Source organism: Brachyistius frenatus, unplaced genomic scaffold, assembly GCF_029030835.1.
Source record: "Brachyistius frenatus isolate BFR_SWC_R1_liver_20210118 unplaced genomic scaffold, ASM2903083v1 Contig_15, whole genome shotgun sequence".
In the NCBI taxonomy this organism is placed as follows: Eukaryota; Metazoa; Chordata; class Actinopteri; family Embiotocidae; genus Brachyistius; species Brachyistius frenatus.
Window position 1 is genome coordinate 6,146,200 of NW_027210614.1, and position 24,985 is coordinate 6,171,184.

The 24,985-nt window shown below is 39.7% G+C and overlaps 1 protein-coding gene across 4 annotated transcripts; it reads left to right on the forward strand.

The window, feature by feature from the left end:
• Positions 1-756: 756 nt before the first annotated feature.
• On the forward strand, positions 757-23,264 carry lpin1a (lipin 1a). Of its 4 annotated transcripts, none has more exons than XM_069693771.1 (24): positions 757-959; positions 4,037-4,237; positions 4,884-4,979; positions 8,530-8,626; positions 8,719-8,938; positions 10,929-11,003; positions 11,245-11,334; positions 11,576-11,690; positions 12,298-12,535; positions 13,133-13,285; positions 13,501-13,594; positions 13,928-14,127; positions 14,527-14,620; positions 15,188-15,257; positions 16,602-16,688; positions 18,021-18,113; positions 18,313-18,377; positions 18,502-18,640; positions 19,111-19,259; positions 19,452-19,538; positions 19,644-19,796; positions 20,034-20,148; positions 20,330-20,433; positions 20,565-23,264. In XM_069693771.1, exons 2-24 carry the CDS (start codon positions 4,046-4,048, stop codon positions 20,734-20,736), a joined length of 2,898 nt encoding a protein of 965 aa, XP_069549872.1. In that variant the 5' UTR covers positions 757-959; positions 4,037-4,045; the 3' UTR covers positions 20,737-23,264. The 4 variants fall into 4 exon arrangements, with proteins under 4 accessions (XP_069549872.1, XP_069549873.1, XP_069549876.1 ...); XM_069693772.1 differs by having other exon boundaries at positions 11,579-11,690; XM_069693775.1 differs by lacking the exon at positions 11,245-11,334.
• Positions 23,265-24,985: the final 1,721 nt, after the last annotated feature.

The following is a 24,985-nucleotide window of genomic DNA, read 5'->3' on the forward strand; positions in this document are numbered from 1 at the left end:
CAGAGACACACCAGAATATCAGAGCAGCTGCTTAAACTTGCATCTCTGCATGATCTAAACAGCATCGATATGGGAAATAAAAGCCAAAACAGATCACATGTTGCTTTCAAAAGTTTCCAAGCCACAACTAATGGCTTTCATAATGTTTGTTTGAGGTCATTTGCATTTGTTCAATGCTAAACTGATCAGTCATAAGCCACTATAAGACCAGTCCTTGAGCTGCCAGGCTGTGAAAAGTCTTGGCATTAAAACAATAATAAGTCATTAAAGAAAGGTCAACAAGACATCTGTAATTATATATTTTTAACCTATCATGAATAAATATATCATCTGCTTACAATAAGTCAAGAGTGCAGTTGTTAAATGTTAACCTATTTTTTAATAAATGAATTTGGTATCAGATGCCCCAGAACGCTTTTCAAGGAGGGTAGAGGTCAAATAAGATGGGTCTGTCTAAGCAATTAAAACTCTGAAGACAAATCAAGACAAATCATGATAGTTGAAGATAATCACCTATTACATAGCCAGGTCTTAATAGGGGCTTAGAAAGACTGCACATGTATTTACCATTGATAAAGGTATAAGATAGCATAGCAATAACATAAGTAATAGAAAACAAGTATGCGGAGTAAACGGATACAAATCATACGCTAAAATCATAATATCATTTTAAGAGGGAAATACTTAGAAAACAATGTGACGTCAGCGCCGGCTCAGCCAACCGGGTCTCTCCGTGTTTGCAGCTCTGTGGCAGAGGGAGGAATATTTCTACTGCAGTTTAAATAGCCTTGATTAGAGAACCTACGATCAGATGTCATGAGGGCTGAATGAAGCTGAGTGTTAACGACGATGTTTGATTTGAGGACCGAGGCGTAACGCACTAAAACAGCAGAGGACGCGTCCTAGAACATTTGGATGGCGCAAATATCCCGGAGCGAAGAACGACATCAATAAATAATGTAAGCACAGATATATTTGGTTCTTTAACATGCTGTCATTGGTATATTGTAAGATTTAAATATCTTAAAGCCCAATCACTCTTAAACCTTTCATGCTGACTTGGTTTTTGTTTTACGCATTTCAACGCGCAGCTGTTTGAATGGAGGCAGACCGCAGAGCCTCACCCCGTATGAAGATGTTTACATGTCGTCTCATAGGCCACATGATACTACGGTGTGATCATGTGGCCCGTGGTGATGAAGCGTGTTTTATTTAGTTCCAAATATAGGGTCAAATACTTATTGAACAGTGCCATGCTAAAGATGTATATTTCTGCTGCCATGGCTATTAATAAGGTTATAAGCTATATAATACAACCCTGATATACTTAAGCCAATTATATATGAAATTTGATGACGTCTGTCTGTTTTTATTGCCACACTGGAACAGTCAGTAATCCGGGAGTGTTAGACTGCCTCTGAAGTCCTATTAAATTGATTTAATTGGATATCCCTTCACATTATCATCTATAAATCCGTCAGCCTGTTATCTCTCTGCCTGCTTTTCTGTTTGTATTTGGTGGTCTAACTGTGTTTGCTGTGGTGAGAGTGAAACTGACGTTTTATATTGACTTTTCTTTTGGAGCCTGTGTGGACTTTTATATTGCACTTTGAAAATGTGGACATGTCACAGAGACAACAGCAGTTATTCAGAAGAGGTTTCCTTCATGTTTTTGTTGTTTCTTCAACAGCAAGTCCAATAAATGGCACCGAGTGACCCTATGCGTTTTCTCGCGTTTGGTTATTACATAATGGGGACGCATTGCGATTGGCTGTATGAGAGATGACCTGGACGAGGCTTCGACTGCGTGCGTGTGTGTGTGTGTGTGTGTGTGTGTGTGTGTGTGTGTGTGTGTGTGTGTGTGTGTGTGTGTGTGTGTGTGTGTGTGTGTGTGTGTGTGTGTGTGTGTGTGTGTGTAAGAACAGATACAGCTGTTTGCACGTGGTCGATGTTGACAGTGATATCAGGTCAGAGGCATTTCCATGTTGGTGTGTCTCAGAGGAAACAAATGGATAAGGAGAGAAACAAAGAGGTCAAATAATGATATAATCATGGTCACACAATCCTACTCCCAGTTATTGAGCAAGAAGTCACGTTTAAGATATTAACATGTTCATCTGCATGCACCACTGAAGTCAGAAAATGTGTCTTGTAATTTGGACTTTAACTGACCAATTATTAGAAGATAAAGTCCAAAATATTGAAGAATTGTGTTAATAACGTTGCAGTGTGTTGTGTTGTTATAGTGGTAGTCATCTATACGTGATCATTTATCTTATTGTGACTAGATTTTATAAGGACTCAGGGTTTTGGGTTCATGCTGTCTTTTTTTTTAAAGTTTGTGTTGGGTTTCCTTTCTGAAATTCTGATCTTCTGATTGTCTCCAATTTATCAAAAACCGGCAAGTGTTTCATAGGCTTTTCTATACAGTTTATTGGCAACACCGGTCAAAACAATGGAATCATTCTATGTGTGACAGAATAATGCTGAGTCTTTACAGCAGAACTTCGCTAATCTGTGACTCACAACAATTGATGCATGTTAGTAAATAATCTTGGGTTTTCTGAAATAAGAAGCCATCTGTCCCCTTGGCATGCTTTAATTATTTATGTGTGTGTGTGTGTGTGTGTGTGTGTGTGTGTGTGTGTGTGTGTGTGTGTGTGTGTGTTTGTGTGATTGTATGAGTCAGCACAAGCACGTGACATGGCAGGTGGATATTTAAAGGAACAATTTGCTATACAATTAAGACAATGATATTACTTATTTTGTGTGTTTACACATTTGTCACTATCATAAATACCCCCTGCCCCCACCATCACCACCACCTTAAACTCACCTCTCTCTTCCCTGCATTGTTTTTTGTCCGCTGCCCTTGATTTCTTTTTAACATGAATTAACCTCATCCATTTTCTCAAGCCCTTCTTCTTCCTCTGTGTTGGTTTCCTTTTACTCATTTTTCTGAACCATTTCCTCTTTCTGCCTTCTCCCTCCTCTCTCTTTTTTTAAAATCTACTTTTATTTCAGTCCTTTTTTTTTGAATGGTTCCCAGTTGAAGTTATTCAGCAAATTTTCACCCACTGATCCAAGGGATCACTAATTGAATTTAGTTTGTAGAGTAAATAATCTATCCTGTTGCTTTGCACAACATACAAAAAGCTGACTTACATATTTTTCAATGACCTCTCCAAAAATATCTGTTTACCATGCACTGCTACTGATGCCATGGTTGCTCCCAAACATAAGGCATCATGGCTGTTTGGCCATTAGCTAGTGTATTGCGCAGTCTAAAATACAATACAGGAGAGTGCGCCATTTTTTTTATGTTTCCATATGAAAGCATAAAATGTCAGCCTTTCTCTCAATAATATATTAACATTCAATTCGATATATCTATTACATTCTTCTGGCTGCTGGATACGTTTTCTTGTTGTTCTCTCTCTCTCTCTCTCTGCTCCACTGAATCAACAACCACCCATCTCGCAGCTCAGTGAATGCTTTTCTCTGACTGTCTCTCTCTCCAGGGCCATGTTTGGCAATCTTGACGTAGAGCATTAGAGGTTGATGAGAGACTGGCAGAGCACCACGATAAATCTGGTCCCTGGTGGACTATATTTGCACTCCAGAGAGTAAAAGGCCCTTCTGAGTTTACATCACGCTCAACAGACAGAAGAGAAACCGTGAAACATTTTCTTTTTCAAGAAAAATCCAAATGGTTTCGCTCACCAACACCAACCAAAATACATAACCCTCATTCAGCAACACCACAACAGCAGAGAAAAGAATGTGGAAATCATCTTTGTTTACGGTTTGAGCGTCCTGCTTAACGTGTGATTAAAAGGTTGGCTGTCCTATGTGGGCAGTAACTGGACTGTAGATCAGTGTGGCAGGATGACAGTATGGTCTTACATTGCAGTGTTATGTTAAAGACATGAAATGTGTGTAAAACCTCACTGAATAGACAAATGAGAACAAGTAGGGACGTCTTTGTAGCAAAAAACATGAACAAAACTGTATCTTTCTGGCTGTTTGTTTCCAGTTCGAGACCATGAACTATGTGGGTCAGCTGGCAGGCCAGGTGTTTGTGCAGGTCAAGGAGCTGTACAGAGGACTTAACCCCGCAACACTGTCTGGATGTATAGATGTCATCGTGGTCCGGCAGCCCGATGGCTCCCTGCAGTGCTCCCCCTTCCACGTTCGCTTTGGCAAGATGGGTGTGCTGCGGTCGAGTGAGAAACTGGTGAGATTATAGGAGTGCTCTCAGTTTTAAACAGGGTTTTAAAAAAAGAATCCTGGTCTTCATTTTTCATTTAAGTAGTCTTTCTGTATTCTTCTTTTAAGTAGTTTAAATATTGTGGTTCTATAATTGAAACTGCAGTGTGGTACTTTTGTCTCCCCCTTTCTGTCAGTGAGAGTAATTACAAAAGCCTTGTCTGCACACGCTTACATCATCGGCTCCACCCCTGCAGTTGCTGCTGTAGAGTGTGTATACATTGTTTTGAGAAGAACTGGTGCTGCTCTGCCTATGGAGCATGGCCAGCATGTATTCATCCAGCCAGCGCACGCATGTCTGTTAAAATTCTGAGGACGTTTTATTTGCAACACAGTAACATATTTTGGCACAAGCCGTATTATACTAACTGAAACTCAAACAGTTCTTTATTATAATCAATTAAAAAAAAACTGTGCATAGCCTTGTATGTATTTCTATATCTTTGTGGTCAAGTTAAAGGTGACAGATATCGTATACAGTAGATGAGCTGGATAATTATTTATAAAATCTAAAGTTACAATATTTTTTCTATACAGAGTCCCAAACAGGAGGTTATTTAAAACCTACTAATGACATTTAACACTTGTTGACTTTTTTCAATTCTGTCTTGCAGGTGGACATAGAGATTAATGGAGAGCCAGTGAGTTTGCACATGAAGCTCGGAGAGAATGGAGAGGCCTTCTTTGTCAAAGAGACTGAGAACAAACTGGTGAGTAATGATTGACAGAGTCATTACTTCAAGTCAGTAAACACACTCAAATATAGAACAGAACATAATCGGCAGACGTGAAGGTTATTCAACCTCAGATAAAACACATGTAGTACATGCAGTACTCATAGGGCACATGTTTAATTCTTGTCTTCTTTTACTGTTGTAGTTCCCACTGGTTTGACTGGTGTATCTACAAATATGAGTTATTGTTATTTGATTGTCAAGCTTAAATCTCCCTGTATTCCTGCCCAGACAAGCCCAGCAGAGGCAAAACATTTGCTTTTTACTAGCAGTCTGAGTTCTGCCAGGCAGCTTCAAAGAAGAGAAAAGACACTTGAAAATCTTTATACATAATTAGATTAACCGCATAAAATCAATACAGAACTGTGTCAATATCTCATCGGCCTATGAATTGAATAAATGTCTTATTTTTTTGTTTGTTTAATTTAACTATCATGTATGTGTTTATATGATGTGAATATGTAAATGCAGATCATTATACAATCATGCGTGGAAAGAGACCCAGACAGAGAGACTGTACTTGACCAGTCAAATGACACACAGATAATGACATCTGTCTGTTTTGACTAAACAATCTGGGGATCTGATTCTGTTGCCACAAAAGCAGATAAAGACTTTAGCATGTCAGCTGAAACAAAAGCTGAAATACAAGACAGAAAAAGAGCTTTTGTCCTCTTGTGGCATCCTGTTGGCCAGTGTGACTTTAGTTTCCTGGAAACAAATCATTAGAACAGGAAGAAAGCATCAACAAACGCTGTTCAATCAGACCAGTTCGCACACAAACAACGATGTGAGCAGTAGACAGTTGTGTAACAGTTGTGTAACATGCAAGGCATATAGGTCTTCTTGTCTCTTCAACTGCGCTGCATTGTGGCAATAAATCAAGAGCAGGCCATGGTATCAGCATGTCAAAAAAAGCACTGTAGTTCAGGGTCAAAACTTCAATGAGGGCGCACAAACTTAAAAATAGATTTACTTAAATATATAAAAATATACAACATGTATTAGAGAGTAGTATTGACGCACAACAGTGAATTACCCAACCTATCAAACACAGTATTACTCTTCCCATGAGACTTCATTCTAGAGTCCAAGGACAGTTCGACAATGAAATTGAAAATGTCATTATGGCGCTGCTTGTGTAGAAATAGATTCGAATAGGAAAGCCTACTTGGTAAATATTTAATTCATATCATATCTTCTTGCTGCTGTTTTGCCTAAATCTCCCAAAGCAGAAGTTATTTGTCAATCTTGAATTTTTATGGAATCAGGGGAACTGTTCTCTACAAAAGAAAAATCCTGGTTTAATAACTTTTCATGTAGCAGTACAAGATTATGTTACATGGAAGTATTTGCAGCACAAATGCAAACATAACAGGAAATAATCTGACCTGGGAACATTTCCTTTTGTTTTGAAAACTGAGTCTTTAAAGTGATAGGTAAAGACTCATGGGAGGTGGAAGCATGGGGGGGATTGGGGTTATGAGGGCACCATTCCTCTGAAGGAAACAAGGATGATCTATTCCACCGCTGTGGTAAACAATCTCTGTCAGCAGTCCCAACGCTGGCTGTGGCCCCTAGTCAAGAATTAAGGGGAATATGTCATAATCTGAGAAGATCTAATTCCTAATCTGAAGGATTACATTGGTCTAATTCTGTTTTTTATTACTTCCCGTTTGACTCAGAGTGGAAGCCATCCTCTCCAACAGTTAGTCAATCAATAAGTGCATTAGGAGCTCTTTTGAATGGGTCCTGAAAGATTACTATCAGACATACCTCGTCTTTAACGGGTGGGGAAAAAAACAGCTTTATCAGTACAGAGTTATTTGCAAATTTTGTTTGACCGTGTCGGTTATACTGTCTGGGCCATGAGTCAAATCCTCTCCTTCACATAACTCCATGTCCACAGAGTGGAAAACCACCAGAAATATATTTATAGCTCTGCCCAATTAACCCTTGGGCAATTGGTGAGCACTGATCTGTGTAGACTCCAGACAGACTGGAAGACTGTCAGACAGACGCATATTCAGAAATAATAAAGTACTAAAGCCTAGTGTACCTTCCACTCAAATAAACAGGCACAGGGTGAAAGAGGTCTGACGTGGCAACTTATCTTTCATCAGTGTCTTTGTTCCGTCTTTTAGTAATTATCTAAATTATTATCCCACTGATCTGAATGGGAAAAAGCTCAACAACATTTTTAAAGAACTATTTGGCATCACGCCCAGTCTTCTGTGTCTCTCCTACACCAACACCACCACCCCCATGGAGCATAAAATAAATGCTGTATTGCATCTGAAAACAGAATTCACATATGTCACACATTTCTTTGATTCATGTAGACCCAGTATGCTGTACAAATGCTCCGTTGTGTATCAGCAATAACACTCTTACAAACACAGGCCAACAGTAATGTTCACAGAAAGGAAATTTCATCATTTAAATGAGCCAACTGCAAGTGTTTTTGGGGTGGATATTCCCTGCAAGGGTAAAGCCGAGAGCAGATATTCACGTTCTGAGCACTGTCCCTTTTTTTGATTTTGATTTTTTGATTTTATACACTTTATTAATCCCCGAGGGGAAATTTCTTCACTACAGCAAGGGGGCTCTCAGGGGGGAGATGCTGCAGCAGGCTGCCACTAGCGCGGCACCAGGTAACCTGACCTGAGGTGCATGTTTTTGGATGATGGGAGGAAGCCGGAGAACCCGGAGAGAACCCACGCAAGCACAGGGAGAACATTCAAACTCCGCACAGAAAGGCCCAGGACCTTTTTTGCTGTGAGGTGACAGTGCTAACCACTGCACCACCGTGCCGCCCAAGTGTTTCCACTTCAATTGAAATGAATTGGGCTGTGTTATCACACGTGCGCTGCAAAGCATGTGCCAGTCTGCACTGCTCGGATCATTTCTTTATCTTACTCCCTCATCCTCCCTCTGTCTCCCTCTCTGTCTCTCTATTTATTCTTCTGGCATCGTCATGGTAGTGCATCTCTGATGGACAAATCTGTGTGATTTTGCTAATCTGAGCTCAACACCCAAATACTCACCAGATTATTTAGATCCACATGAGAAAAAAAAAAAAAAAAAAAGTCTGTCTCATCAATCAGTAACTGCATCTGCTCTGCAACACTTCTTTTTTTTTTGGTATAACATGGATGCCAGTATGTTAACTATGATTTGGATTGCCATGAAATTTGGTAGAAGTATCCGTGTTTGAGGAGGAGGCATAAATAGTACTAGGGTTTTACTGGGCAAAAATTAGAAGCAGGGCTGGAAGATATATTCAAATATAACAGCAAAAGTACCATTTATAAATTCTCATAATTCTAACACCTCTATTTGTATGACAGAGCTAGCATGAGAGCAGTAGTTGATGAGCAACTTGTTTCATGTGTGAATATATTGTAGACGCAGGCAGCAAAGAGGGGTTGAATCAAGTACTGTCAATTTCAGTTTGAAGATGTTTTTTTTTTATCTTTGATTTGTGAAAACATCCAAGTATTATCTTCCATTCCTCTGTTAACAGGAAGTAGTTCCATCCTACCTTGCAACATCACCCATCCTGTCAATGGGCGCGGAGTTGATGGAGTCCCACCTGGGCAGGGGCACATCTCGTCACCATGGTAGGCTCTGTTGAAAAAAGAAATGTTGAAATTTGAGAAATGTCATGTGTGGTTTCTGAACAGTTCTTGTGCTACTCTTTGTCATCACATAGACACAATCCCTTGCAGCTCACTTCCTGTCCATAGCATGGGACTGCAACAAAGTGATGGAGGGATTACGAAGAAGAGGAGGAAGAGAAGGAAGAAGGCACGGCCAGAGGGCGGTGGAGGAGCAGGAGGGAGGAGAGAGGAGAGCGCAGAGTTCTCAGAGGATGAGGACATGTTCACAATTGACTTGAGCTCGGATGAGGAGAGAGAGGGGGACGGCAGCAGGTGTGTGCATACATGAAAAAGGGTGTGATTGTGTGTGTTTGATTTAGAGCAGAGGTCTTCAACAGGGAGTCCGCAGAGGTACTGCAGGGGGTCCGTGAAATTTTTGATTGATTAGACAATTTTTCTTTTTAAAAAAAAATTTCCCCACAAATTTAAATGTCTTTAAATACACATTAACATGAATCCAACATATTGTAGCAGATGGATAAATGGAGGCAGAAGATGTTATCTTTCAGTCAGAAATGCACACATTCAACAACACGCAGCAGCTCTCTCAAACTGGGCACCGGGTCACTCAGCGCGAGACTAGCCTGGACCTGTCCCTCCAACCTCCTGCACTCCTCCAGTTTAATATAAAACACTATTTTATACAATATATATATAGTAGGGGGTCCCTGCTCCATCTCTCTATCAGTTTGGGGGTGCTCGGCCTGAAAAATGTTGAAGACCCCTGATTTAGAGGAAGACAAGAAGGTCAGTAAATACCAGTCAGCCTTTTCTTTTTCTGAGGAAAACACCCTTTGTCAGCATTCACAATGTTGTCGGTGAAAATGATGAACCACTGCCCATAACTCTTCTAGTTGTGTTCAAGTGGGGTTTTTTCCAGCTATCAAAGAAAGGTTGTGAATTTGCACTACATCAATCAGAGGATCTGGAATACCAAAAAAAATCCCTGTAAACGGAGGACCTTCTGTTAATGTTGAAAGGTATAATTTTTACCAGCATGGCCCCATATCAGCCACTTTGGTCCAGACTCAACAACTATTGGATAGATTCCCAGAATTTTTTTTTTGCAAACATTAATTTCCTGTGTGCCTGAGGGTAATTATTTACCATCATTATCAGGTCCAATACACATGTTTATAACCAGATATTGGTACTTGCAAAACTATTACATTCCCTCCTCAGCTGTTGTGTGCTACTACAAAAAGTTAGTCTGCTAACCAAGGGGGAGTGGGGGTGGGGACATATTCAGATCCTTTTCGAAGTAAAAGTACCAAAACCTCACTGTAAAAAATACCCCAGCACAAGTAAAAATCCTCCATTCAACACTAGTGATGGTATGTAAGCTGTATCAAGCAGAAGTATGAAAAGTAAAAGTTATGCAGTAAAATGGTCCCTGCCACTGTTTTACTATTATATATAATGTTTGTGGATCGATATTTCAACAGGGGGATGTCAAAACAATTAACCCAGGGAGAACGGAATATAGGCACATGCAACTCTTTTTTTTAATCATCAAACAAGAACTAGCTTCTATAAATAAAAAGTAGCCCATATATACTATACCTCACACACACACACACACACACACACACACACACGCACGCACACACACACACACACACACACACACACACACACACACACACACACACACACACACACACACACACACACACACACACACACACACACACACACACAGAGCCTGGAAGTGGTCTCCATTCAGCAAAATCACTTCAATGAAACAAATCAATTGCTTATTAACGAATTAGGGAGAGGCAGTCTAATGTGCCAGACTGCAAGTATGTGCATGTTTTTGTTTATGTGTGTGAAGCCCTATGAAAACCAGCTCTGATTGTTGGACACGCTCCAGGAATTTGTCCAGTTCCCACAGTGTTTTCTGTGTCTTTCAAGTAATGGCTCACAGGGCTGGCCCTAGTTCAGGGGTCCAAGCCTTTTTTAGCAAGTTCACCACACAGTGGGCCGGATAAATTCCTGGAACCCTTAAACACGTGAAGGAATTTGTGTTCGCTTCATGTCATGCTGTACTGTAATACTGTACTTGATGAGCTGGTTTGCGAGGTGGCGATTACAGTCAAACAGGCTGCCAAAGTTCAATTTTGTTTTCAAAGAAAGGATGAGATAAGCAGACTATTAATGGTGTTTCAAAGTTTTTCTGGATATTTTTGCTAGCACAGATGCTTCATTTGGACTTGTTGAGACACTGTATTTACATCTCTCTACATCTTGTATTTGTGATCAGACCTGTGTATGGAGATCAGGGGTCTACAGCTAATACTCGCACACACCCCAGCATCGAGTGGATTCGTTCACAGAGGTATTATTTTGACACTAATCACACAGACACACGCACTTTATGATGAACTAATTGTTTTATCTCTTAAACTCTTTAACCTATTTAAAAGCCTTTTTATCATGCTGCACATTATTGAGACATTTTCTGTCCTCACATTACTGTACTGTGATAATGATCACAACTCCCTGTCTTTAACTTTGTTTTTCCTTTTTCTTGTCTCCTTTTTCTGTTTTTATCTGTTTGTCTGTTTATCTTATTGTAGTAATGTGATGAAGGAGACTCTCTCCACCCCTCAACCCTGTGGTCTGTCCATCTCCTGTCCTCAGCAGACCTCTCAGTTTTCTTCTCTTAGGTATCGCCTTCAAATCCTCTGAACACTCGATGATATAATGCGCTAATAATAGAAAATCATAGAGTTAGCTGGAAACTTTTTTTTGGGGGGGGGGGGTTGGGCAGACTAATGGGATTTGTAAAATATTTTTGTTCTGATGAGATTAAGATTTATTTTGTGCACATGTTTTAAAGTTACTTTGTTTGTTAAAGTATTGAGTACACATTGATCGAAATCAAGTGTCTGACTGTCGCTTTACCAGCAGTCCAGATGATTCGCGGTCATCAACACCGAAGAGTGACTCAGAGCTAGCCAATCAGGCTAAGGACAACCCCGAGATGCTGTGGACCTGGGGGGAGCTGCCAAAGGCTGCCCAGGTATCCAAACATATGCATATATACATGCACATACTGCATAACATGGGAATTTTTGTATATCATATCTCTTGGTTTCACTTCTCTCACAGCAACTAAATCAACAAGACGTTCATGACATGCAGTGTAGAGCCGTTCATGAGCCCTAAAAGTATTTACAAAATGTACTCTGTGCTGATCATACTCAGTGTGGTTGGTGATTTGCAAGATTACATCATGGAATGAGACACTGAGTGGTTGCCTACATATTTTCATTTAGACTAGACTTGAAACAGCTTGCCTGACTCTCTCCAATAACACAACACACCTACCATTACCTCTAAATCTCACTGTTTAAAAATATAAAAGTAATTAGCAGTTGCTCGATAACCAGCAGAAACCCCAGGAAGCTGCTGCTCCTGACCAGAAACCCCACAAACGGTCACTTTTACCCCTCATTTTTTGTACAGATTAAACAAACAAGATATAACTTGTAAATATGTGAACTTTGGCAAGGTAACACACAGATGAATGTAAATGTAGATAAGGGAAATGGGAAGGCCCGAGAGAACAAAAAAAAAAAAAAAAATACTGTGTGAAAAGTTTTGATTCATCTCTTTGTCTTTTACAGCCATCCTTCCTGACTTCCCACCAGAAGCAGGACTCTGCCGCAGCAGTGTCCATCCCCGTGTCTGCCAGTACTCACTTCAGAGCCATCAATGACACCGGACCTCCCTCCCTCACTCTGTATGCCCCCCAGCCAGGGGAGACCAATGCTCATGATGGGGACAAGAACGCTGAAGAAAACAGAAGCGAAGCAAGGGTCGGACTAACAATTAATGCTGGGGACAGCTCGGGAGGAGAGCATGGTAATTATATGGAGAATGACACTGCAAAGTCATTTCTACAGTGGCCTAAAATTATAATGGTAAACATCGGTTACAGAAAAATGTCCACTAAGTAATCCATGTATTTGAAAAGTACCATAACGTGACATGATTAAAAGTGTTAAGTACTTCCAGTTTGATGTTTTGAGTATCCCAGACATAACTACAAAACTTTACCATCAAAGTGCTGTTCTGTAAAACATTGCCAAATGTCAAGAAATATATTCCAAGTTTTTGTTGTTATTTCATGCTGTATTATCTGCTGTTGGACCGCATCATTCAAAAACATGAAATGACCGAAGGCATTAAGGATAATGTCCTATTAGTCGCAGTTGAAGCTGTTTACAAGTTGTAAACACCAGACGTTTCCCACAACTAGCAGAAATAGCCCTTTAGAGACCTCCGGTGGTAGTTTTGTGGAAGTTCATGTTGTGAAACTGACTTCTGAATGAGTGAGATGCGACATGTCAACAGCCTGATTCGAGTGGTAAATATAAGGATTGTAGAATTGCAGCTTGCTAATGATGATGGTGATCCATGAGTGTGTTTCTGTTGATTTTCTTCTGACTGTTTTTCTAGGGAGAGAGGTGGAGAATGATGGGCCATTGTGTGCAGAGATGGAGAGTTTAACAGCCTGCTCAATGTCTCAGAGAATTCTTCCTGATCATCTGGACGAAGGCAGGAATAGAGGAAGTCCGATCAGAAGGACAGATTCACCATCGAAGAGAAATGGTACTGTCTGAGTGTTCTGGTAACCTGTGAACTGTCTTTATCCTTTAGTCTCATCATTTCTGCTGCCAATTAAATGTGATCATGTTCTTTTAACTTCTCATCAGTCTTATTCCAATTTTTTATGTCCAGGACATGGAGCTGCATTGTTTGTATGACTTGTGCAATATAAATAAAGTCTGACTGATTTGACTGATAGACGATACTGTCCCTTCTAGAAAAGAGAAGCCAACACCTGGGTGCTGACGGCATATATCTGGATGACATTACGGAGCTGGAGCCTGAAGTAGCTGCGCTCTACTTCCCTAAAAGGTACATCAGTAAACACATACATGTACCGAGCACATTTGTGGATGTCTTCTTATCTGATACTTTCTGACTGATTTAATGATTGAAGGACAGGCGTTTAAAAGCTAGAGCTAACTTTACCATATCGTAAATATTGCAGTAATAGATCTTTAAAATTAATTGACTGGGGCTGTAATTGGCTGATGAAGATGAATAATGCTGTTTGGCCACTACTTTTTAATTATTATAAAGGTACTACACTTATACTTTAGGCCATTGCTTTTTTGGAGCATAACATTATCAAAATGACTTGCATCTTCACCATCTGTGAGAGTGTGTGTGTTACTCGTTCTTCAGCGACGGAGGCGGAAACTCAATGAAGGGGGACTCGGAGATGATGATGATGGCTGTGCGCAGTGCTAATCACTCCCCACAGTCAGTGGGCAGCAGTGGGATGGACAGCGGCGTGGACAGTTTGACAGACCACATGGGTGACCTGCCTCATGTCGCCATCTCTTTGTGTGGAGGACTCACTGATAACAAGGAGATCACAAGAGGTAGAATAAGCAATGGAAGAGTTGTTTGCAATGTTTACACTGACAAGTAACGCCACACACGTGCAACAGTCACAATGAAAAGAACATAAGGCTTCACAAAAGAAATTAAAACTGAAATTTAGTTTTTAGTTTTGCCTTGTTATTTTTTTTCATGTTATAGTGTCATGAGTTTGATCGAACCAGAGACATGAGACAAAACAATGTGACAATACAATAGGTCTGTTCACTTTTTAAATTTGTTCACAAAAACAAAGAAATACATTGTGTAAAGTCTCCTTCAGTGACACAGAAATAAGTTTTAACAAAAAAAAAATAATAAAGAAACTCTCTAAATCATGTAGTTGTCAATCAGGATGTATTTTTGACTCTTTATGTACCCTGTATGTGTGTTTTCCACAGGGCAGTTCCTGGAGAGGGCAGTTTCCTACCAGCACTTCTCTGAAAACCCCTCAATTATTGATGACCCTAACTTGGTGGTCAAGATAGGAAACAAGTATGTACTCCTATATTCAATACCAAAGTGGGTTTCACAATTTGAGAACCGTGATAAACGATGATAACCGCCTTATATATGTTTTGGAACAGTTAGATACATACATACTCTCGCCTACATCTTAACACAAGTAATGTGTGCATTTCGATGATTTGTGTTCTCTCAAATTTAACACTCGCCGAAATATCTGCCGGTTTCGTTTGATCATTTTTCCCGCAAAAAATGTAACGCGCTCTTTTTTTTTACGCACACAATAAACATGCTGAAAGCTTTTATCCGTGTACAACTTACATTTCCTTAGCTGCTAATTTCAGCAGTTTGAAAACAGGTGAGTGGCCCCACCCCTTCCGCCACGTAATCAATATGGCGAGCGTAATGGGCGAAGGGTGTCCAAGGTTTTTTCTTCTTTTATTTTATTGTTATGAGCACATCGTCCGGGTGTACCACGCTGCCGCACATATCAGTGTGCATGCCTTTCCACCTAAAATAGTAAGAGTAGCCATACATCTAGGCCTTGATGTCGGAATAGTAAAGTGTGCTTATAACTTTTTCTGTCACCTGTTGCAGGTATTACAACTGGAACACAGCAGCTCCCGTCATGTTAGCCATGCAGGTCTACCAGAAACCCTTGCCACAGGTAAGACAACAGTAATACACAAAATCATGTCTTTCCAATATTGTATATATATATATATACATATATATATATAATATAAGTTAAAGTAGCAACTATAATCAGCAATATGTGTTAAAAAAAAAAAGAATTGGGCGTTATGTAACAGAATGGACCCATTTATTGGATTATTACTTGTACAACAAGTAGCGTATTTTCTGTAGTAGTTTTTATACTGATGGGTAGTCTAGTCTAAAAAATAAAAAAAAATTAAAAAAAATCATCCTTTATGAATTGATGTTGTGTTTTGTATTTAGCATATCTTTTTAAATATAGTGGATTAAAATGTAGGCCTACAAGGCTGTGAAATTCACTGAAGTTGATGTATGAAGTAAAATAGATATAGGTACAAATAAGTCAAGTACAAAAGTTTAAAAATAATTGTGCCTGAAAACAAGTAGTAACACTGAAAAAATATCGTTCTCAAGTATATTTGTGTTGGACGAGGTAAACTATGGTGTCAAAATCTTGGCGCTGCACCAGAAAAGAGCACCCTCTCCCTCAATAATACTCTGTTCACATATTTATCATCACTGGGCCGTGACCAGCGATGACAAATCGCTCTTAACTCTTTTCTTCACTGAAAAATGAGGCGTTACGGGGTTTTATTATGTTTTCGGTCTGAGAAAGTGTCTGTCGGTGCAGGTTTCTCTATTCTTTGTGCTCCTCTCCTTTGTAAAATGAATCACTCCAAAGGCATTGCATACGTGCTACACAGCTTTTAACAGCATCGTTTCAAATTCCGTATGTTGTACTTATTACTATTATTATTGTTTGTTACATGGCGTTTGGTATGTTTTACTGCTATGCAACCCCCTGCATCACTTTTCTCCTGTGTACTCCCAGCATTTTGCAATTAATTCTCTTAAATCTGATGTTTCACTTTGGTTCAGTGTCTTCATTTGCTAGCATCCACTATCTAAATCCAACCAAATCCTACTACCTAATGTGTGTTCACGCTCACTTCTGGATCTCATAATCAATATTTCCAAACAAATTAATATATGTTTTGGTTAGAGTATGAGGTTTAAATCAGATTTTTTGTTGTTGTATTGTTTACATTAAGTGAACAAAGCTGAAAACATTGTTATGGCATCTATTACGGCAGCAATTGAAATTGTTCGTTTGTGAACACACACAAGAAAGCTCATGCCAAAGCTGCCAATCTTATACCACAGTGAAATATTGCGTTAAACCTGTTGTCCTAACACTTTAATAATGTCATGTCTTTATCCCCCTCCTTATTCTTCCTTATTATTTACATACATCTTTTCTCTCACCATCCATCCGATGTTTGTGTTTACTAAGTGTTGGTGTTTGAGTTATGTGTTTTCTGCTTTTGGCCTCTTCTCATACTGCCTACCTGGTCTCTTTGGCTCCAGCCCTTCCCAGCCTGTATGATATTCTCTGGCTTTGCTTGAGTGTTGGTCGGGTCATGCATTTGTATTTTTGTTTTTTTAATTGTCATTATATCCCATAATGCCCCCAAATTTTTGTCTATCAGAACCTCTCTCTGAGCCTGCTCACACCTTAAATTAATATGTTCCCTGGGTGATCCGATCACAAGTGGACTGCTCTAAGTACAACTGTAAAGCACGGAGATCCAATCTGCTCAAACCACATTTGGAGGTGCCCTCAGACACATATGACCACATTATTTTAGCAGTGTGAACGCAAATGCATCCTGGGCCACATTGAAGGACCACCATTAAGTTATGTCATCTGATAAGCAATGGAAACATCCAATAGAAAAAATATACTGCGTGATTTCCTGTACGGAAAATAGAAAGATTCACTGAACTGGTGCCTATAAAGCAGCTGCTTACTGAATAAAAACACAGGCCGTTTCACCAGGCCCTCCTCTGGGTTTTGTCTTATCTTCTAGTTTACCTCGCCTGTACTTTCTGACACACGTCAGACCCACAAATACGAAAGAGCTCCCTGCCTGCTTTGACAGTACATGTATCCACCGCAGCGCAGAGCCCGACCCTCTCAAACCCGCTGCAATAATTAAATAATCTGAGCCTGAACTGACGCGATCGGGCCAAACCTGATGGTTCAGATTGTGGATTTTAAACTCAAGCATTCAGACATTCTCAAAATGTGAAAAACGTCACAGATTTGTGATAGACGGGGCATTAAAACGAGACATGAATGAGCACATTTCGTTAACTGCTACTCCTCTCTCCCCACGTTTCTGTTTGTGCTCACGTTTGTTTACTTGTTTATTTACTAAATGTATATGTTAATTTGCATATTGAATGTGGAAGTGAGGTCCGATCACAAGGGGTCACGAAATGCATGATAATTCCAGGTGTGAACAGGCGTACTTTGAGCTGTCCACTTGCGATCGGATCAGCCAGGACACATTTTCATGCAAAGTCTGAAAAGGCTCTCTGTCTCCTTGTGATGTCACTTCTTGTTTTTCCAAGTGTATTTTTTCTCCCTGCTATCTAGCCGAAATCTTCAGAAGACTCTGCTTTTCATGTTTTCTTTTGCATCTTCAGCATTTTATCTGCATGCCATTGTGTTTCACCTCTAAGTGCCTTTAGTTTGGTGAGTCAGTTGGAGTTTAGTGTCATTTGAAATGTGGTTTGTTATGTTTTACTTTACCTTTTGAGTTGTTGATTTTTTTTTTTGTGCTTTCTGGCGCTTTGAGTTTTCTTCTGTCAGTTTTGAGTTACATTTTCAGGCAGTTTTGAGTTGTATGTGCATGGTTGTCTCCAGGCCTCAGTGGAGAACATCATGAAGGAAAAGATGCCAAAGAAAGGAGGACGCTGGTGGTTCTCATGGAGAAGCAGGAACAGTGACTCCAAGTCAGTAAGTACACAGATGGAAACACCGTTGGTGACATCTTCAGTGTATGATTAGTTTGTAGTCTTTACATATACTTGGACAGCAGAGAGGGACAGAGGGGCAACAGGGCGGGAGGCAAAGGGTCACATCTATTCCTCAACATCAGCAGATGATGCTTCAGTCAATCAAGTCACTTGTGACCTTTGACCTTTGTGCTCCTCAGGAATCAGTGACAGAGGCAGGAGGAGACCGAGAAGAGAGTTCACCTACTATAGCCTCAGTGAACAGGTGACTTCAGACACACAACTGCCTTTTCTTGCTTGTTCCGTCTTCACATCACTGTATGTTTCTCTCACAAACACTCGAGTTTCGTCACTTCTTGTACCAAACTGGCCATCTTGGAATTTTTAAGGTTAAAGGATGAATCATCCTCCAGCGATGAGGACCACAGATCATCCAGTCTGGTGTCAGGATCCTGTCAGCCGGAGCCCCTCGTGAATTCTGGCAGCATCTGTTACAAGAAGACTCTTCGTCTCACCTCAGAACAGCTGGTAAAGTATTTATTGCTACAGTTAGACATGTTAGTTTATGTCAGCTTTGAAGCTATCTCATGACTTATTACACGTTGCACATATGGTTTGCCATGAGAAAGCAAGACTGTGGGCAAAGTAATATCTCTACTTACATAACAAACATGGATACATTATCTTCACTTGGACCACCTCACGCTATAAATTCCTGCAGTGGGGAGGCAGAGGTGTATTGTGGAGCTGCAGATTTTACAGATGAAATTCTCCTTCACCACAAAAACAAACACCTAAAAGAAATATAGTCTCTGTATTTTTAAATAAATATTTGGATGTTACTCTACATTTTGACAGTAAAAGTAGATGGTATTTTTTTGTGTGCTCCTAACTGAAATTCTGGACTGCACTTTTAACCTTCTTTATTCTCTGTGTGTGTCTGGCTCGCCTCCATATCAATTTTCTATATGTGTGTGTGTGTGTGTCTGTGTTTAAAGGCGAGCCTGCAGCTGAAGGAGGGTCCTAACGATGTAGTGTTCAGCGTGACCACTCAGTATCAAGGCACCTGTCGCTGTCATGGCACAATCTATCTTTGGAGCTGGGATGACAAAATAGTCATCTCCGATATAGATGGGACAATCACCAGGTAAGAGGCAGCACGGCAGCGGCCTGTAGTGGCTGGATAGTTCAGTTTCAGGTAATCACCAGCAGATGTCAGGCTTTAAACAGACTTAGGGTTTAGTTTCTCTGTAATACAGGTGTTAAAGGCCATGAAAGTGTACGAAGTTAGTTTAAAAAAAAACATCTGCATTGATTGTGTGCTGTTGCCTCCCATTAGGTCCGATACTCTGGGTCACATCCTGCCCACACTTGGGAAAGACTGGACCCACCAGGGTATTGCACGGCTCTATCACAGAGTCAGCCTGTGAGTGCTGCCATAAACCTATATGTTCAGTTCATTGTCAATTTTGCTTTAACTGAAATATATTGTTTTTGTGGCTGTGTCTCACTCCTTCCCTCTCTGTCACAGGAATGGATATAAATTCATGTACTGCTCAGCGAGGGCCATTGGCATGGCGGATATGACGCGAGGCTATCTGCACTGGGTCAACGAGAGGGGGACCATGCTGCCGATGGGCCCGGTGCTGCTCAGCCCCAGCAGTCTTTTTTCTGCCTTGCACAGGTCAGACACACACTACGTGTACAAAAACTTTAATGTGACCTTAAAGTCATAAAAACAAAAATAACAATAGGTGCATTTTTGTGTCATGTACACTGCAAACAAGTAATTTCATAATTTTTTTGTATAGAATATGAATCGATTTTTTTTTTTTTTTTTTTTTTTTTTTAAATCTAGTGACACAAACGACCTAAAAAGAATAAAACTATAAAAATGTGCTCAATGTTATGTATCGTGTAGGGAGGTGATTGAGAAGAAACCGGAGAAGTTTAAGATTGAGTGTCTTACAGACATCAAGCAACTTTTCTACCCAAACACTGAACCATTCTACGCTGCTTTTGGCAACAGAGCTACGGTGAGACTTCAAACAAACACACAAACTTTGACAACTGAACTGATGTCAGTCTTCTGTCAAGTATTTCTATGTTGATGTGATGATGACAATGTTGTCCATCTACGTTAATTCTAAATTGTTGTTCATATTTTGGCCCTATGACTGTTTTTTTTGGATGCTGATTGTGTATGTCTGATTTCAGGATGTATATTCCTATAAGGAGGTGGGTGTTCCTCTGAACAGGATTTTCACTGTCAATCCCAAGGGGGAGCTGATACAAGAACATGCCAAAACCAATATCTCCTCGTAAGCTATATATTTTTTTTGGTGTTATCAGAGTAAGCTAAATGTGGGCACATATGTAGACTGATGTTTGAATGTATGAATGCTGTTTTTATACAGTAAAAACTGCTAAAGTATCTGTGTGTCTCTTTCAGTTTTGGGCACCTCTGCGAGATGGTCGACCACGTCTTCCCGGTCTTGGGTCAAGATGAGGAAGCAGACTTCCCCCGCTCTGACTCTTTTGACCAGTGCAACTACTGGAGCAAGCAAATCCCTGATGGCACCAATCAGGAAGAAGATGACCCACAGCCTCTTAAAACAAGCTGAGGAAACCCCATCAAACATAGCAGTGCAGTCGCTGCTTTCTAGCTTCTCTACGCCTGTGGCCAGTGGTTTTGAGTTTCATCATGAAAGCAAGCAGCCCAGCTCAAGAGTGAAGATCTTAATCAGGTCAGAATTAACAACAGTTAACCAAGCTTTTCCTAACATGGTAAATGAAGGTGGGTCCTTAGCTCAAAGACAATACTTAAGATAAGTAACTGTAACTACTGATTCAAGATGAATGTGTTTCCATTATCTCACACAAACAAATCACTGCTATAACTCAGCAGTGAGAACACGAGCAGTCCTGGAAACCAAGATAAAAAGATTAGAAAGTGCACTGACTCACAAGCATATACTTTAAGTAAGACTTGTAAAGGCATCCCACAACATAAAACACATCAGAACAGGAAGCATAATGTCCCTTTAGCTCTCTGAGCGATTCCTCAGACTGGTCATCGTTCTTTCCTTCATCCCACATCACTTAGACTGATGGATAGAAAATAATTGTTATATATAAATAATAAAATATTCATATTAGTTCTGCTTTTCAAATCCCAGATAGGCCTGTTGGTGCAGCATTCATTTTCTTAAATCTTGTTTAGGAAAGACCATTGACCTTTTCATCCATCACATGCAATATAATCCCCATATTGTGAGAAGAGACTCAGAATCTTGGTTTAAGCTGTACCTGATCCAGGTATGTGGCTTGTAATCTTTGCTGACCTCACGTACTGTGAACACTTTGCACCAGAAACCCCATATTACGTTATAGTACAACCACCCAGAGCATGCAAACATAGCCCAGACAGTGTGTCCGGACATGTTCTGTACCAAACTCCTTTGCAGGTTCACCTAAATGTGTTGTGGTCTCCTGACCGTGCTACTGTGAAACAAGAGGCTTCGGCACATTTTATAGTGTGCAGTGACTATATTCAAGGTAAAAGCAGGACAATGAAATTAACTTCAGTCTTTTGTTATTTCTCTCTGTTGTTAAATGTACAAAGGAACTCCACTGATATGCTAGAATGTAATGTATTAATCACTCATTATTTTAATGACTAATGCTCGTCAATGCAATTTCTTTATAAGCTCTTATATTTTCAGTTTAATAATAATGTTACTGCTCAGATCAGTATACTTTTATGTACACACAAATCTGTCCTGTAGTGAAGTAAATGTAGTATTTTCAGATGCAATAAGAATTTCTCATCAGAAACATCTATTTTTTGTAGTTTGTACCTATTTCTATTTATCTGTTATTAGATGTTTCTGTTTTATCCACTGATCAAATAACATATACTGTATTGCATTCATGTGGTATGGAAGCCTGTGTGTTACTTAAATTGGGGGGAAACCGCTGTATATGATGATAACAATAGTTTTTTTTGACCATATGAAGTGAATTCTTTTTCTAAAAAGCTCTTGAGCTGATATATTGTCTAAAAAACCTTGTTACTGGTGCTCATTCAAATGTACTTTAAGCCATTTAATACTTTACTGTAAGTCTCTTTTTAAACCAACTGCCTCGTGTTGCAGGTGGCATTGTCACCATGTGATCACTAAAGCCAAATCAACATGCAGTATTTTAGGAAAACTAGTCAATTAATTGCCTCTTCCCACATATAATATCAGCTGTTAAATCATTTTGCTTCATTTGGTGCTTCTGGTTTAAGAAGGACATGAAGATGGCTTAATTGAAAACTACTTGGAAATACTTGTATTTTTTGCAACATACAGAAGAGCCACATCATCCAACATAAAACCTTTCCTGTTCATGTGAAAATTGTTTCTCCAAATTTTTTATTATCTGAGGAATTACAATTTCTCCTTGTAATTCATTGGGTTTTAGTTTGAATTAAACAAGCAAATTTGTTCTCGGATATTAAAAGCATCCTGTATTGAAGAAAATGCCAGAATACAGCTAGCAAACCCACTGATTGCTTGTGACTGATACTGTTTGTACATAGAAATAATACTGTATGACTGATGCTGTACTGTGATTGATTTGCCTAAAAGAAAATTGATCAGGAATGAACCTTTTACTGAATCAAAAATTATTGATGTTCACATGTCTTTGGGGAGTCACATGTAGTTTGTGTTAGAAGAAAAGATGCAAAGGAGGCATTCTGTCGTAGAGTTAAGATGCATACTTGCGTGGCTATGGTGTCTTTTCACCTGATCTTTTAGGGAAGTGCTTTGCTTTTGAAAAGAAGAAAAACAGAGATTAGATCATTTCATTTCCTTGGGGCATAATAAAAATTGTGCTTCCAAAATGTTTAGACTAAATCATTGTTTGTTAATTATCACCTAATTCTTTCTGTGAAAGATTTATTAAAACTCATGACTAGTTTTCAGTCTGTCTCTGTGTTGATTTGGATGATGATCCAGTTTGTTGTCTCTAATGTAAAGGTTCTGGTATGTTGGCACTAAGCAGCAGTCTACCGAGCAGTGTGCAGTGCAAGCTATTGTTAACAATGTAGATCAATCTGTACAATGAAAACATTTTTCAATAAACTCAAAAACAATTTCTACTTTGTGTTGCACCTTTTTTTTTTAACTCTGAAAATGCAATGTCAGATGTTTTGTTGTTTACTTCTTTACTTATATCTTTTACCTCTGACTTAGAGTCTTAGCTGAGAAGAAATAACACTGATCCATAATGTTGTATCTAAATTTGTATTTCTGGCTTTAATTAGAAAACTGTTGTTGAGAATGATACCACAAAGATCCTGTTTCTGCTCAGCAAAACCACATTGTATTACCAAAATAAGGAAAGTGTTTAATCTTGTTGAAAACAAGGCATCTGTTTCATATTTAAAACAAGGCCCTATTTAAATTAAAGCCACACCCTCCTACTCCTCCTATTTCCGTTGTATCCCATTGCTACTTTTCTCCACACACTTATTTCTCTTCATTTCTTTGTTCCCCTTCTATCTCACAGACCCCAAAGCACATACAGTACCAGTCAAAAGTTTGGACACACCTTCCCATTCAATGGTTTTTCTTTATTTTTATTTTTTTCTACATTGCAGATTAATATTGAAGACATCCAAACTATGAAGGAACACATATGGAATTATGTGGTAAACAAAAAAAGTGTTAAACAAACCAGAATATGTTTTAGATTTTAGATTTTCAAAGTAGCCACCTTTTGCTTTGATGACAGCTTTGCACACTGTTGGCATTCTTTCAATCAGCTTTACGAGGTCGTCACCTGGGATGGTTTTCAATTAACAGGTGTGTCTTGTCAAGAGTTAATTTGTGGAATTTCTTGCCTTCTTAATGTGTTTGAAACCATCAGCTGTGTTGTACAGAGGGGGTTGGTGCACAGTTTAATACAGTGAATAGGCCTAGTCGACTGCAGTTCTAATCCATATTATGGCAAGAACCACTCAACTAAGTAAAGAGAAATGACAGTCAATCATTACTTAAATAGGGAAGGTCAGTCAATCCGGAAAATCTCAAGAACTTTGAATGAATCCTCAAGTGCAGTCGTGAAAACCATCAAACGCTATGATGAAACTGGCTCTCGTGAGGACCGCCCCAGGACAGGAAGACCAAGCGTTACCTCTGCTGCTGAAGATAAGTTCATTAGAGTTACCAGCCTCAGAAACCGCAAATTAACAGCACCTCAGATTAGAGCCCACATAGATGCTTCGCAGAGTTCAAGTAGCAGACACATCTCAACATCAACTGTTCAGAGGAGACTGCGTGAATCAGGCCTTCATGGTCGAATTGCTGCAAAGAAGCCACTACTGAAGAAGAAGAGACTTGCTTGAGCCAAGAAACACAAGGAATGGACATTAAACCAGTGGAAATCTGTACTTTGGTCTGATGAGTCCAAATTTGAGATTTTTGGCTCAATTTTTGTCTTTGTAAGATGCAGAAAAGGTGAGTGGATGGTTTCTACATGTGTGGCTCCCACCGTGAAGCATGGAGGAGGAGGAGGTGTAATGGTGCTTTGCTGGTGACACTGTTGGTGATTTATTCAAAATTCAAGGCACACTTAACCAGCATGGCCACCACAGCATTCTGCAGCGACATGCCATCCCATCTGGTTTGCGCTTGGTGGGACCAGCATTTGTATTTCAACAGGAGAATGACCCCAAACACACCTCCAGGCTATGGAAGGGCTATTTGACCAAGAAGGAGAATGATGGAGTGCTGCGTCAGATGACCTGGCCTCCACAATCACCCGACCTAAACCCAATTGAGATGGTCTGGGATGAGTTGGACCGTAGAGTGAAGGCAA